Raw genomic sequence first — 14099 nt, 5'->3', positions numbered from 1 at the left:
TCTACTTATTCTACTTTCTTAAAAAAATATATATATATTTTTAAAAGTAATGTACCTGAATGATCATAAGTAGCACTTAAGATAAGCAATTTTTGTCATTGACTTATATTTTGCCCTCTCTTTGGCACCCATTCTGACCAATATTTTAGTCTCCATACCTCGTGATGAAAGCATTTCTTGAATGTTTGTGGGACATTATGATCATAATTTAGTCAAACCATATCTAGGTAGTACGAGGATTGTTGGCCTCTTTCCTATGCAATCATCTCTAATCAGTCTCCAGTGAAGGGATACTGTATGGCCCACTCCCTGTTTACTATGTTACTGTTGCTGTAATACTATCATGATCCACCAGGCTGAGTAGCATTCACTGTCCTATGGGCACTGTTCACAGTGCTCCGCTTGTTATTACAACAAATCATTAGACATGAATCCCCTCCAGATGGCTCCTGACTTATTGAATTGTCCGTGTTTACACTGCCCTCCAAGCTGCTCTTAGACATTTCCTTTCCATTTTCAGATCTCTAATGTTGTGAGTAGTAAACAAACCTAACTTAATACTGGAAGCCCTGTGGAGGGATAAGAGAAAGCCCTGGTAACGGGATAAGACAAGAAAAGGGGGCTAAAATACAATTTTGAGTCCACTTTGAAGCGTTATATTTCAACGGACATGGTAGAATAATTTTTTTTATGTATTGATTCAGTATATTATTGTTCGCATTCTGCTGTCCATGCTTATTCTACGGGCTGTGTCAGTCTGAAAACCTAACTAATGAAAACTTGCTGCTGTTGATTCTTTGCCAGAGGAGAGAGTAGATAGGCTTGGCGAGAAATCTATTCTCACTCTGATGCTGCTACTGCTGCTAAAGTCCTTCTCCAGAGTAGTGATTATTATTCTAGGTTTCATCATGAGCTCTCACTCTCTTTTTCTCTGTTTCTCTCTCTCTCTGTCTCTCTCTCTGAAGTGAATGACATTCACTTAAGTATTCCAGTGATTTGTGATGGCAAGTGTTTCAGAGGAAATAAAATAAATGTTTCCTTTAACGTGATTGGATAACACTGGTGCCATTACAAATGGATAATAGCAGAGCTTTGTGCTTTTATTGATTGTTGTATAGCAACATTGTTATCATAAAGAACACATGTTCGGCCCTTTACTTTATGGCTGAGTTCCAGTGAATGATTCTGGTGGTCTTCGGCTCCTCCTTCTCCTTCTATATCAGCAGACAAGGAAAGGTGATGCTAGGAGTATTGGAGAGTCACTTCCATAAATGATTGCTAGTCTCTGAAGTACTGTTTAGAACACACATCCAAAGTATGCAGTAGTGGGTATTTGGATTTGACATTTGAACTGAGGAATGAAATGCTGAACATATTTCTGAACAAACAAAGATAATTATTGGAGAGATTGTGAACCATTTTCCCTGCCAGTTTAGGGAAAGAAACTGGTATCATTAGAGGTCACTGTCTGCATGTGTTCTCTTTTGTTGGAATAGAAACAGCAGTGTAATTTAATTGGAATGCTCTAAAATAGGTGACTTAACTCCCCCTGGTTTGACTCAGGTGCTTGTAGGGGGTGTTGAACACAGATATTGCCTAGAATGTAATTTTATGTGTAGCATTGTCTACACGTATACTGTGGCTGATTGGAGACATTTGCTTTCTACTGAAAGCTTACACTGCTGACCTTGGAGCAGGTCAGCGTTTGCTAAAGACTCCACTGATAGCATTTCATTAATTTGGTTATTAATTATGGAATGTATAATATGGATGTATTTTAATTCTATAGTTTACAGGCCACCACACACAATTGAAAATAATGTAACGAAAAATTATGTGAGGACCATAATAATCATATCCTGTGAATGAATCCTGATGTACATATGCAATGTCACGGTAATAACACATCGCTAACTCACATATGTAAAAGGACTGTTTGTGTTTTTCAAGTTTGTACTTCAGGTTGGTGACACCAATACACCACCTGCCAAAATGGTGGCTCTGTCACTCAAGATATGCGTGCGCCAGTGCAATGTGGTGAAGACAATGCAGTTTGAGCCCTCCACGCCTGTGTACGATGCCTGCAGGATCATTAGAGAAAGGGTTCCGGAAGCCCAAACTGGCCAAGGTGAGAGACACTTTAGAGGAAATGTATTTTCAGTGGGACCCCTTAAAATGTCAGAAAGCACATGCATAAGGATGACTTGTACTAAGTGCTATTATTTCCCCTTACTCTGTACTGAATAATCCAACAGTAAATGCAAAGCTGATCACCCATTCAGAACTGTTTGACAGGGAGATAAAAAGCCATGTCAGCCATAGCAATCCTTTCTGACTGCAGAAATACAGGATAAAAGTTTAAAAACCTAACAACAATCTATGCTCTCTCTCTGAGGAAGCTGGTTCAATCTGGGTCTGTGGGCGGTGTTCCTCCCTGGAGGTGTTAGTTAGGCAGGCAGGCTGGAGAGGCTCTCTGCTGTGTTAGCTAGGAAGGCTGAAGAGGCTCCTTGAGCTGTGAGCTCTTATTAGGCTGTTGAGCAGATTTATATTGGCTAGAGGGCCTAGGCAATGGCAGCCATGATTAGCCTTTTTGCCTACTAAATGTCATTATGTGGATTATTCATATGAATACCACTGAGATCAGAAGAAATATCAGCTTCTGAATTTAAAATGTAACTACATGAGATTAGAATTAAAAATAATTGCTTTGTCAAATAGACTGTAGTAAGTTTAGAAATAATTCATTTTATTACCAAATAAATGACAACATATCTCCAGAAATGTAAACGCAGTTAAACTAGTGAGGGGAGTGATGATGATAAATCAGTCATTACCTAGCTAGCTAATCTATCTTTGGAGCTATGGTTAACAATTTATTCATCAGATTAAAAACTCAATAGCCTAGAAACCTTTTAAACAGCTCTGTGTGTTCTTGAATTGAGAAAAGTAATGGAGTGTCCCTCCCTTGGTTATCAGGACTGATCTAAATTCCTAGTTTAGTCATTTGGCGGTATCATTCCAATTTCCTTGGTCTGGGGATGTCTGGGTTTATTCTGGTTTATGTACAGTAAATTAGGCTTTACTGCTCTTGTTCCTCTGTCCCTGTTTCAGCCTCTGATTACGGCCTTTTTCTCTCTGATGATGATCCCAGAAAAGGAATCTGGCTGGAGTCTGGGAGGACTCTGGATTACTACATGCTCCGGAATGGGGTAAAGCTCAATTGATTACAGTTATTCCCCTTAACCACACCCCACTCACTTATTTTTACTGTTCAGTACAGAGGTGTTGAGAAGTCTGTAAAAGATCCCCAGCACCGTAGATGTTCTACTCATCTACTCAACAGATTTGTAGGGGTAGGTACTCTTTGAATGTCATATTTAATTGAATGTACTGCATCTCATTTCTTAGGATGTCTTGGAGTACAAGAAGAAACAGCGTCCCCAAAAAATCAAGATGCTGGACGGTGCGGTTAAAACTATAATGGTGGACGACTCAAAAACTGTGGGAGAGCTGCTTGTGACCATATGCAGTAGAATAGGTTAGTAACCACTCACTATAATGTACATCAGCTGACCTTTCAATAGCCCTGAAGAAATATCAAACATTGTCCTATTTATACTAATGCTTCATTAATTGGATCATCATAGAAACTTAAAACATGTTGGATATTTTAGGCTTCTGAACTTCTTCTGAACTGAAATTCTTATATTGAGTTTCCACATTTTGTTTTTGTTTACTGTAATAATCTATATGAAATTTCAATGAATCCCACATACAGTATAGATCAGAATCAGAAAGTTTTATTGCCAAGTAAGTTTCACAACAAACAAGGAATTTGTTCTGGCTGTTGGTGCGACAATTAATTCAAAAGGAATCAGGGAAGTAAAAACAAATAAGAACAGTGGACTGAGCATAAAAATAGTAGACTGTGCATTAATACATTTCTAAAAGTAACTTAGGTATACAGTTAGGTCCGTGATTATGCCAATGTCCACATTGGCACAATTTTCATAATTTTATCTCTATACACCACCAAAATTTGAAATGAAACAACCAAGATTTTTTATTTTTATGTTTGGTTGCTTTCGCAGTGTGTTTCGGGTCTGTGTCCATCTGTAAAGTGAAGCGCTATCCAATCAACTTCCCTGAATCTGAGCAGACAATATATCCCTATAAACCTCAGAATTAATCTGGCTGCTTCTGTCTTCTGTCACATCATCAAGAAACACTGGTGACCCAGTGCCATTGGAAGCCATGCATGTCCATGCCATCAGACTGCCTCCACTGTTTGTTTTTTTACAGTTGATGCAGTATGCTTCGGATCATGAGCCGTTCCAAGTCTTCTCCATACTTTTTTCTTCAAATCCAATTGTTCGGGTACAGGTTGATCTTAGTCCAAAGAATGCTGTTCCAGAACGGGGATGTTTTTTTAGATGTTTTTTGGCAAAATCTGGCCTTCAGGCTTATGAAGGGTTTGCAGTTGTGGTAAACCCTCTGTATTTGCTCTCGTGAAGTCTTCTCTTTATGGTAGACTTGGATAATGATATGCCTACCTCCTGTAGAGTGTTCTTTACTTGGCTGGATGTTGTGAAGGGGTTATTCTTTACCATGGAAAGGATCCTATGATCATCCACCACTGTTGTCTTCCATGGACATCCAGCCCTTTTTGTGTTGCAGAGCTCAGCAGTGTGTTCTTTTTTTCTCAGAATGTACCAAACTGTTGATTTGGCCACTCCTAATGTGCCTGCTATCTCTTTGATTAATTATTTGATTTCGCAACCTAAGGATGGTCTGTTTCACTTGCACTGAGAGATCCTTTGACCGCATGTTGTGGGTTCACAGCAACATCTTACAAATGCTAATTCTACCCCTGGAATCAACTCCAGACCTTTTGCCCTCTTAATTGATAAAGAAATAACGAAGGAATAGCCCACACCTGTCCATGAAACGGCTTTTGAGTTACTTGTCCAATTAATTTTGGTACCTTGAAAAAGAGGGGGCTACATATTAAAGAGCTCTAATTCCTAATTCCTTCCTCCAATTTGGATGTGAATAACTTCAAATTAAAGCTGGGAGACTGCCCTTTAATTATTTAACTGTAATTTAAATGAATTTTGGTAAACAGAGAAAATAACAAAACTTGTGTAAGTGTCCAATTATTTCCGGACCTAACTGTATGTAAGATGCATGTGCAGATGCACATCCCTCAGCTTTTAGAATATTGTGGAATGTCTATAGATACTTTTCAATGTCTTTTTCCAGTCTTCTGAAATGATAGGTTGTAAATGTGAAGCTACAGACAGTGCTGTCCTCACCTGTTATGGAGGTTGTCCTACGGCTGTGCATTTCTACTACTCTGGTCTAGCTGTGCCAAAACACAATTGAGTGAGACGAAGAGAACTGTCTGGCAGATCTCTTTATTAGCAGGTGTTTGTTTAGAAAGGGAGTTCAGCTTTGCATCTCTGCTGTAGAGTTTCCACTTTTATTTTCTGGCTGGTCTCCAGTTTCTCCTGTTGGTATTTCTGAACTAAGGAGGGAGGGAAAGGAGGGTTCTTCTAATATGGCACATCTCAGTGCTGCCTGTATGCTTTATACCCTCTGAGACATTCTGGCTGCCTTTCTTCTTCAGGTATCACCAACTATGAGGAGTACTCTTTGATCCAAGAGGTGATGGAAGAGAGGAAAGAGGACGGTCATGAGACAGGCACCCTGAAGAAGGACAGGACTCTGCTCAGGGACGAGAGGAAGATGGAGAAGCTCAAAGCTAAGCTTCACACAGATGACGACTGTGAGTTTGGAAAGGAATACCAAAATAACACAATTTGTTGTTTGTAGCTCAGTTATAGCTCTGTTACATTATTCTAGTCATCCACCTATCCATGTCTCGTTAATAAATGTAAGTTCAGTATTTCATTTAAACACATCTTTATAAAACCACCAAAAGTTGTAAAACTGTATTGATGTTGAAATGAATATTTTTATATTAACTTCAAGAGAAATGTTAGACCGCCTAAGCAGAGCCGGCCAAGAAGAGCGAATGTCTCTTACTGAATTACTGAATGAGTGACTGACTGACTGACTGCCTGACTACCATTTGTTAAAAAGTGTAGTGGTTAGAGATGCAGACTCCCATGCAGGGGACCGGTGTTTCAGCATCGCCGCAGTCAAAGCAAATTATGCATTAGGATTTGTTCTGAATAGACCAAAACTTTGCTGCGCACAACCTTCAGAATTTACATTACAGTAATCCTAAAATTAAATTGTTTACGGTTATATTCTGACTATTTCTGTTGGATTTTCGAAGTTAGTTTTTTGAAGTACACATCCGTGCATGCTTTTTACATTAATATAGGCTAGATCACAACCCCTTGCGCAGTAAAAGAGGAGGTGTTTCCCCAATTCTCTCGTCTATTCACTTGACAATTCTCTCGTCTATTCACTATTCACTTAACTGATTTGAGAAAATCAGTTATCCTCACCTATATTGATAGGTATTGTATCAATGTCATTCACTAATGAAAGAAAAACAAACATTGTTGTGCCATGAAATGAAATAGCACAAAACAAATTATGCATTAGTATTTGTTCAGAATAGACTAAAACTTCACTTGATACATTCTTCAGTAGCTGTGTTATATTAAGCCTAAAATAAAACAGTATACAGTTATATTGCTACAATTTCTGGTGTATTTTCAAAGTACGCATCCGAGCATGCTTTTTGGGGTGATATAGGCTAGATCACAATTTATTGTATCAATGTCATTCACAAATGAATGAAATTTGGCCGTGTAAGGTTAATCTTCAGCCCGGCTAGCAATTGCTTAATTCTTATGACTACTCCATGTAGTAAGTTAGTAGATACTAGTAAGCCTATTACTGACTAATAAGATGTTAAAATGGCCAGTGACAAAAGCCATACAGTGCATAGATACTATTTGTGGTGAAGTAAACTTAATAAGAAACGTTAGTCAGTTTAACACAATGCTTCATGGTGTATAGCAAAATATTCAAACTTGGCATAATGTTAATGCGTGACAAAATGATCTAATGTTGAGACGCTATAGCGATACTTGACATACATATAGCTTTGTGGCATAGTGATTAATGACACAGCACATGGGAGATCCAGGTTCACATCCAGTGCAGGCAACAACATTCATCCCTTCTAATCATGGGCCGGCTGAACTAGGCTTGCCTGGTTCCTTTTCTTGTTTCAGCTAGCCTTGTGGTATATTCTTCTAAACTTCTTGCCAGATTTGCCTTATCTCCCGACCAGTTTTGTGAAAGTTTTGTCTGCTGACCTCTGCTCCAAGTAAGTGTTAATAGAGTTTGCAGAGTGTTTGGAGTCATTATTGTGCTGAAAGATTTTGCCAATCAGTTTCCTGTTGACAAATCATTATGAATCTAAATGTCTTTATATTTCTCAGTATTCACAATTCCATCCATTTTGACTAGATCCCCTAGAACGTTAACTGAGATGAACTCCAGATCATGACAGAGCCATCACTGTGTTTGACTGAAGGCAGCAGACAGGCATCAATGTACTTCTCAACAACTGTTTAATGAAATACTGGCATCTTTCAACCAAACATTTCAATTTCATTTGTACTCATCACTACATTGGACTTTCTGCCTTTAAGTACTGTTCATCAGATGCAGACATCTTTTGGATCTTTTGCTGCATTTTATGCAAATGCCTTTTCAACATTTAATCTAGCGATCTCACAAGTTACCATTTGGACACCACAAGAAATTCTTTATTTGTGCTTATTCTAATGTTATATACTGTACATTTCTTTTCCGGGCCAAGACACACTGCCAGGTGGCCTTCAACTTTTGCATGGTTCTCTGTTTATAAACTGTTGCAATGGTTTTGAACGTATTAATATTTGCCCCAGCAATGGTAACTTTATGTATTAAGTTGACATGTTTAATTATGTGATTCATTTAAAAGGTAATTTTTTTTATTCAAAAAAAGCTGAAGAAGTCCTGGAGAAGACCACCGGCACATTTTTGTTTGCCGCTGCGAATCGATAGAGATTTGGGCAATTACACAAATTTGTTGATGCTCCAGAAGAAAGAGAGAGCAATATATGACTTCAGTGTCAGGCTAGAAAATAATTATAGACAGACAATTATATATATTTTAACACTTTTATTATTTATAAAGTGCATTTTAAGTGCATAACAATAAAATGTGGAGAAAATGAAGGGTACATTTGTTTATAGAATTTTGTTCAGTTTAACATTAGATTTTAAAACATGCCCCTGGTTTTTATTTTGGGAAATATTTGTATTAAATAAATATTTTGCTTGCGTAAGTGTTTATCCCCTGTTCTGTGCGCTTCAGAACAAGAACAATGGAAAACAAGGAAAGAAATTGCTCTAACAAGGACAACATTTCCTTACCATTAGCCATTGAACTTACTCTGGAACATTAACATTTCTGGCACATTTTCTGGAACCCAACTGTCAAAGAAGTCCCTACACAGTTTAGTGGCTGGGACTGGAGTAAAGCCCAATCATTCTAGCATCATTCTAGCAACAGAACCTGCTACTGTTGGCTTGGGGGGTATTCTTTCTATGGAATAATAGCACAAGGTTAAAGCATCATTGGAGTTACAAACAAAATTGTGATTATCCTACAATGACCCAGTCAAAGTCCTCCTCCCAAGTCCCATTGAGAATCGATGGCACTATTCGCAAATGATGGTCCACAAGCATCATCCAACCAATCTAAACTACTTGGAGCAAATTAGGCCAAAAGAACGGGCCAACATCTCTCCTATACCGTCTGCAAATCTGGTACATACATACCAAAAGGCATAAAACCAATGTCACTACACAACAATTTTGTTTGAGTGTGAGTGTATTAAAATAAATGATTTTATTTTAATGCAACATTTGTAATTCAGTAAAGTGAGAGAATTTACCCACATGTAATAACATGTAATATATATCTACGTCAATATATTCATATATTAATTATTCTCAACCCATCCCTAAATCTTTTTATTTCTCAGAAGCATCTTATGCATATTACTGTTCAGTCAAGAAGTTCACTCACACTTGATTTAAAAACAAAATATAAAAAATGTTCCATCTGTATTTCTGACTGCTTCATTTCACTCTCAGCATACCTAAAACTTTGGTTTCTCTATGTACGAGTGTGAGTGTATGTTTTGCCTGTTGACAGTAAACTGGCTAGACCACAGCCGAACATTCAGAGAGCAGGGGGTGGAGGAGAGTGAGATGTTGCTGCTCCGACGCAAGTTCTTCTACTCTGACCAGAACGTGGACTCACGAGACCCGGTCCAGCTCAACCTTCTCTATGTACAGGTCAGACCTTTTTCTCTCCCTGTGCTCAATGCCGGCCAGCGTACTGTGCAGTAAGTACTAACCTTTCGACATCCTTTTCACTCTGCTTCCCCCTGACTGGTCCCGTGGCCCTACGGTCAGTAAAAGAGACATCAACACAAACACATCTGAGTCTGTTGCCCAAGGCCATAGGACTGGATCTCCTAGACAGCCTGGCTTGATGTACTGTCCAATAGCCTCGCTGCCAGTTGGATCACAGGTTGGCTGTCTTTTGCGGACAATCCGGTACTGCTGTTCTTAGAGGATAGTCTGGGCATGGTTTACTGTACAGCTTGTGGGTCACAAGCAGGATGACTTACTATGCTGTGCCGATGCTGCTGGGCTCTGGAGATTGGGTCAGCATGGCCAGGCTGGTTGAGCACTACATTGTGTAGTCAGAGTGAAAGATGTGTATGTTGACACAGGACGTCCCATGAGGTGCATCCTTTACAGCATCCACAACAGCTTCCCCTGCCTTATTGGGGGGAGAGAGTAGCTTCCCACTGACACCTGGGTCTACAGAGGTGCATGCTATGCCCAGCACTGTGAACACACACACACACACATAGCATTGCCTCAGATTCCAGGTATTTGTAAGAAGAGAAGCATTTGTAACATTCTTATGCTGGGACACCACCCAAGCCCCACATCCATTTTCTTACAAATGTTTTCCACTAGCCTTTTTCAGACAGCTGAAGGACATGAGTGTACTGCACATGCTTCCTGTCAGTTTCTCGATCTTGCTACTTTGGAATAGGCCTCATTCATCATAGAACCATTACCATAGTAAACTGAGGTAGAGGTGTGTGTGTGTGTGTGTGTGTTGGAGATCATTGTTGTTTGGGATTTGTGCCCCTTCGAACAGCGTAAGTTCAGTATCCCGATTACTATATTATCAGGCAGTACGCAATTGCCAATTCAGTCCATATACGGCCCTTGTGTTTTTCTGTGAAGCAAAGAAAACGTTCCTTTTTATTGGGCTTTTGTTATTTGCCTATTGATTTCTTCATTGCTTAGATGGTCATTTCCAGTGGAATGCATTAGAAAATGATCCATTTGCCAGTTGTGTGTATGGTTATAATCATCCGCATTATTGGTAAACATGTTTAGGTATGGTGGCTTCAGAACAAGATTCATTTGTTGTATAAAAAGGTTTTTAAGAAGTGCATTATTTTATCATTTAAACATTTAAAAATGATGACTTGCATTTCGTGACTTGGTTCCATCCCATTTGTTTTTGGCTTGAAAATCTCCCCAGTCTTTGACAATTTCAAGCATACTCATTATATAATTCAGCCAACACTGTTCTTGCAAATAAGGATGCAGATATGTTGTGTTGGATCTACTCCAAACATGAGGCTTTACATTCAGGCCTTTAGTTTTTATTTTGTTCTGTTGTCCTGTAATTTACTTTGCAATTATATATTATTCTTATAACTCTGTAATTTAGGTAATTACTCTAGATCCCTCACACCCATTGAACTGTAGCATTTTTATTAACATGGGCTCAAGCTGACTTCCCTGAGCAGTTTCCTTCCTGTCCTGCAGCTCAAATCAGAAAGATGACTGGAACTTTGGTGTGACAGTGTGGTTTAATATACTATCCACAACATCATTAACATGCCCATGCTTACATTGAACAGATATTCAATGTCTGATCTTGTATATGCCCTACAATATATGCCCTACTCTCAGTTACGTGAATTGAACACGTGTCTGAGAGACCTTGCAGACATTGTATGTATGGGGAACAAAGGAAGGGCTGGTCCAAAAAAAGATTCTCAATTACAGTACTATTGTTTCACACAGTGAGTACAAGTAACTTATTATGTCCTTTATAAAACAAAATTCTTCTGAACTCATTTTGTATTGCCAAAACAGTGGTGTCATATTTTAGTGTAAATATAACCCTAATTAAATATATATTTTTATGTTTATTCATTTGTTCAAAAATAGGATAATATTTTTAATATGATTTTGTTAAACAAAAATATATGAAAGCTTCTTTAACTTTTTTTATACATTTTCTTATTGTTTTATTCTTTTTTAAGAGGCTCACAACTGGCTGTTCCTCAATGGTTTTGTACTGTCCAGTAATACCAACTCATATTGTTGATTTGATCAAGCCTTACTTTGAAGAAGTGTAGCTCTACTTTCTGGAGTTTGAATTGGAGTCGAAAGTGCCGCAGCTTGCTATTGATATAGTGAGTCGTTAAAAGGGTCTGGGCTGGATCTGTGTAGTTTAATACTAAAAGCACTGATGAGGGCTTGTTTTACTGTCAGGCAGGCATCTCAAGATTCAAAGCCATTTATATTGCATTGGAGGACTGGAGGAACAGAAAAAGGCGGAACTGACAGGCCCCATGAGGAAACATAAGGCATGTCCGCTTATATCCGCTTATTTTGTCCAGAAGGGCTTGGTTCCTCTCCTCAGAGAATCAGTACATCACCCCAAATGGTTTTAGTCTGAAGTGTGTTTTTAGGGAGCAATTAGAATGAAATTCAAGTGATGTCTTCAAACTAGTATTCCAAATAGGCCTTGATAGATTGTATTAAAACTGCAATTCCTGCTGTGCCCAGGAAGGGACCATTTGTCATGGTTACTATCAGGGATTATTGAGGCCTGGGTTTTACATGTTAATGTAAACGTCATTCATCAGTACTCTTATTTTTTTGTACGGATATGCATTTTATCATAATTTATTGCCACTCAGTTTTGTTGTTCATTACGTTTCCAAACAGTTTAACAGACACAAGCGTTCTCCTACACCTGGAACAGCATCTGCTATAATGGGAGAAATAAAACATTCCAACGTTTTAAACTAAGAACACATGGTGGATCCAGTATAAAAATATGGATTTTTATTGAAGTCTTAATTATTTGATACTATGCCATAATTATTGGTAATGAATAATGATTAAAGCTATAATATGTCATGAATTTCTACAAGCTAATATATTTTTGGCTCATGAGTCTATTAATCTGAGTGAAGTGTTTGTGTGATCTCCTTGTTCTTTGTTTACATTACCTACTTCTCTAAAGAGCTTTTCAAAACAGAAAAAAACTGCATTCCTCTCTAGCTTGAATGCAGTATTAAGTATAACTGTCTCTCTCTCTCTCTCTCCCTCTCTCTCTCTCGCGCTCTCTCTTTCTCTCTCTCTCTCTCTCTCTCACTCTCTCTCTCTCTATTTCCTCCTTTAGGCTAGAGATGACATACTGAACGGCTCCCACCCTGTTTCATTTGATAAAGCTTGTGAATTTGCTGGAATTCAGGCTCAGATCCAGTTTGGACCCCACGTTGAACAGAAACACAAGCCTGGATTCCTAGAGTAAACCCTTTTATCAGATAGCTCCATTAAGAAACAACAATGTCCTTTTAAACAATAATATTGTATACATTTAAAAGCTATTTAGACACTCACTGTCTCAACCATCCATCATAGTTTAATTGTACTGAAGGCTATACAAATGTATTAACACTTGTGAAATTAGGTCCAGGCAGAAGAGTGACCTCATGTGTGAAAGCATGTTTTACAAAGGGACATGTTTCTGCCTTATTGGTGTAAATGTTTAAATGTGAATTATCTCCACAGCCTGAAGGAGTTCCTACCCAAAGAGTACATTAAACAGAGAGGGTCAGAGAAGAAGATATTTGTGGTATGTTCTCTATCATCCAGAATTATATATATTTTGAAAGAAAATTTAAACTGTGTATTAATGTCAATGCCATTGCCAATGTGCCATTGTTTTAAAATAAGAAAAGTTCATACCGGGCTTCCCAAGTGGCACAGCGCTCCAAACTGCTCTTTTGTAGCTCCAAGCTTACCACCACAGTCTAGCTTTTAACCTTGAATGAGCCACTAGCTGACAAGCGATGCAAATTGGCCAGCATTTCCCGGGGAACTCGAAGGAGTTGTCAGCAGTGTTTTAACCTTGAATGTGTTTTCCCTGCTGACAACCCCTTCGGGCCATAGCGCTTTAGCAAGTCCCTCAGGCAGCTCATTGGCCTACAAAGCTCACTGAGGTTGTCAGGTAAGTGAGCCTGCCCTCACATGCGTTGACACATGTGACGTCCTGTTTGGAAGGTCCGTGTGGGGGAAAAAGTTGATTGGTTTGACGCGGATACCTATGAAGTGTTACAATGAGACATTAACATACATAGAGAATTGTTTATGATGAAATTTGAGAAGGGGCGTTCAAATTGTTACATGTATTTTCCTTTGCCCTGCAGAATCACAAAACCTCTGGAGAAATGACTGAGATTGAGTCTAAAGTGAAGTATGTGAAACTAGCTAGGTCCCTTCCAACGTATGGGGTCTCCTTCTTCTTGGTGAAGGTAAGATATAAAGAGTGAAGCTTGTGTTCTCCTACACACTTTCTATGTAACTACAGCTCACTTCAAGGTTAAGATTAGCCTTGATGGTGTGTGTGTGTGTGTGTGTGTGTATGTGTATGGAAGCAGGTGAAATGCAGAAAGAGCCTGAACGAGACAGTGAGGGGGACACTGATTTACAGTGAGAGAGTGTTATCAAGGCCCGAGAGAGAGGCAGACAGTGGGAAAAAGGAGAGGCTAGGTGGGTGGGTGGGCGGGTGAGTATGAGATAGACATTGGGAAAGAGAAAGTTTTGGAGCATGAAAAAAATAATCCTAGGAGCAATCACAAAGTGACCACGGGCAAAAAATACATATACTGTAAATAAACCCATTCTGAGAGCAGCCTTCCATTTGTTATGTGTCAATT

General features: G+C 38.8%; 1 protein-coding gene across 4 annotated transcripts in view; it reads left to right on the top strand.

The window, feature by feature from the left end:
* tln2b (talin 2b) overlaps positions 1-14099 on the top strand; it is a 97684-nt gene that overhangs the window by 39835 nt on the left and 43750 nt on the right. For 3 of the 4 annotated variants that reach the window (XM_010896568.3, XM_010896567.3, XM_020040425.2), the window contains exons 3-10: positions 1951-2128; positions 3112-3209; positions 3409-3538; positions 5630-5788; positions 9197-9339; positions 12560-12687; positions 12952-13015; positions 13590-13694. In XM_010896568.3, the coding sequence (XP_010894870.2) occupies positions 1993-2128; positions 3112-3209; positions 3409-3538; positions 5630-5788; positions 9197-9339; positions 12560-12687; positions 12952-13015; positions 13590-13694 (963 nt within the window). In that variant the 5' untranslated portion in view covers positions 1951-1992. Of the gene's footprint in view, positions 1-1950; positions 2129-3111; positions 3210-3408; positions 3539-5629; positions 5789-9196; positions 9340-9359; positions 9578-12559; positions 12688-12951; positions 13016-13589; positions 13695-14099 lie in introns of those variants that run through there. The other variant, XM_010896569.3, reaches the window with a different exon arrangement.

This window comes from Esox lucius, chromosome 19 (genome assembly GCF_011004845.1).
Source record: "Esox lucius isolate fEsoLuc1 chromosome 19, fEsoLuc1.pri, whole genome shotgun sequence".
NCBI classification, from domain to species: Eukaryota; Metazoa; Chordata; class Actinopteri; order Esociformes; family Esocidae; genus Esox; species Esox lucius.
This window is presented reverse-complemented; position numbering and strand designations above follow the sequence as displayed.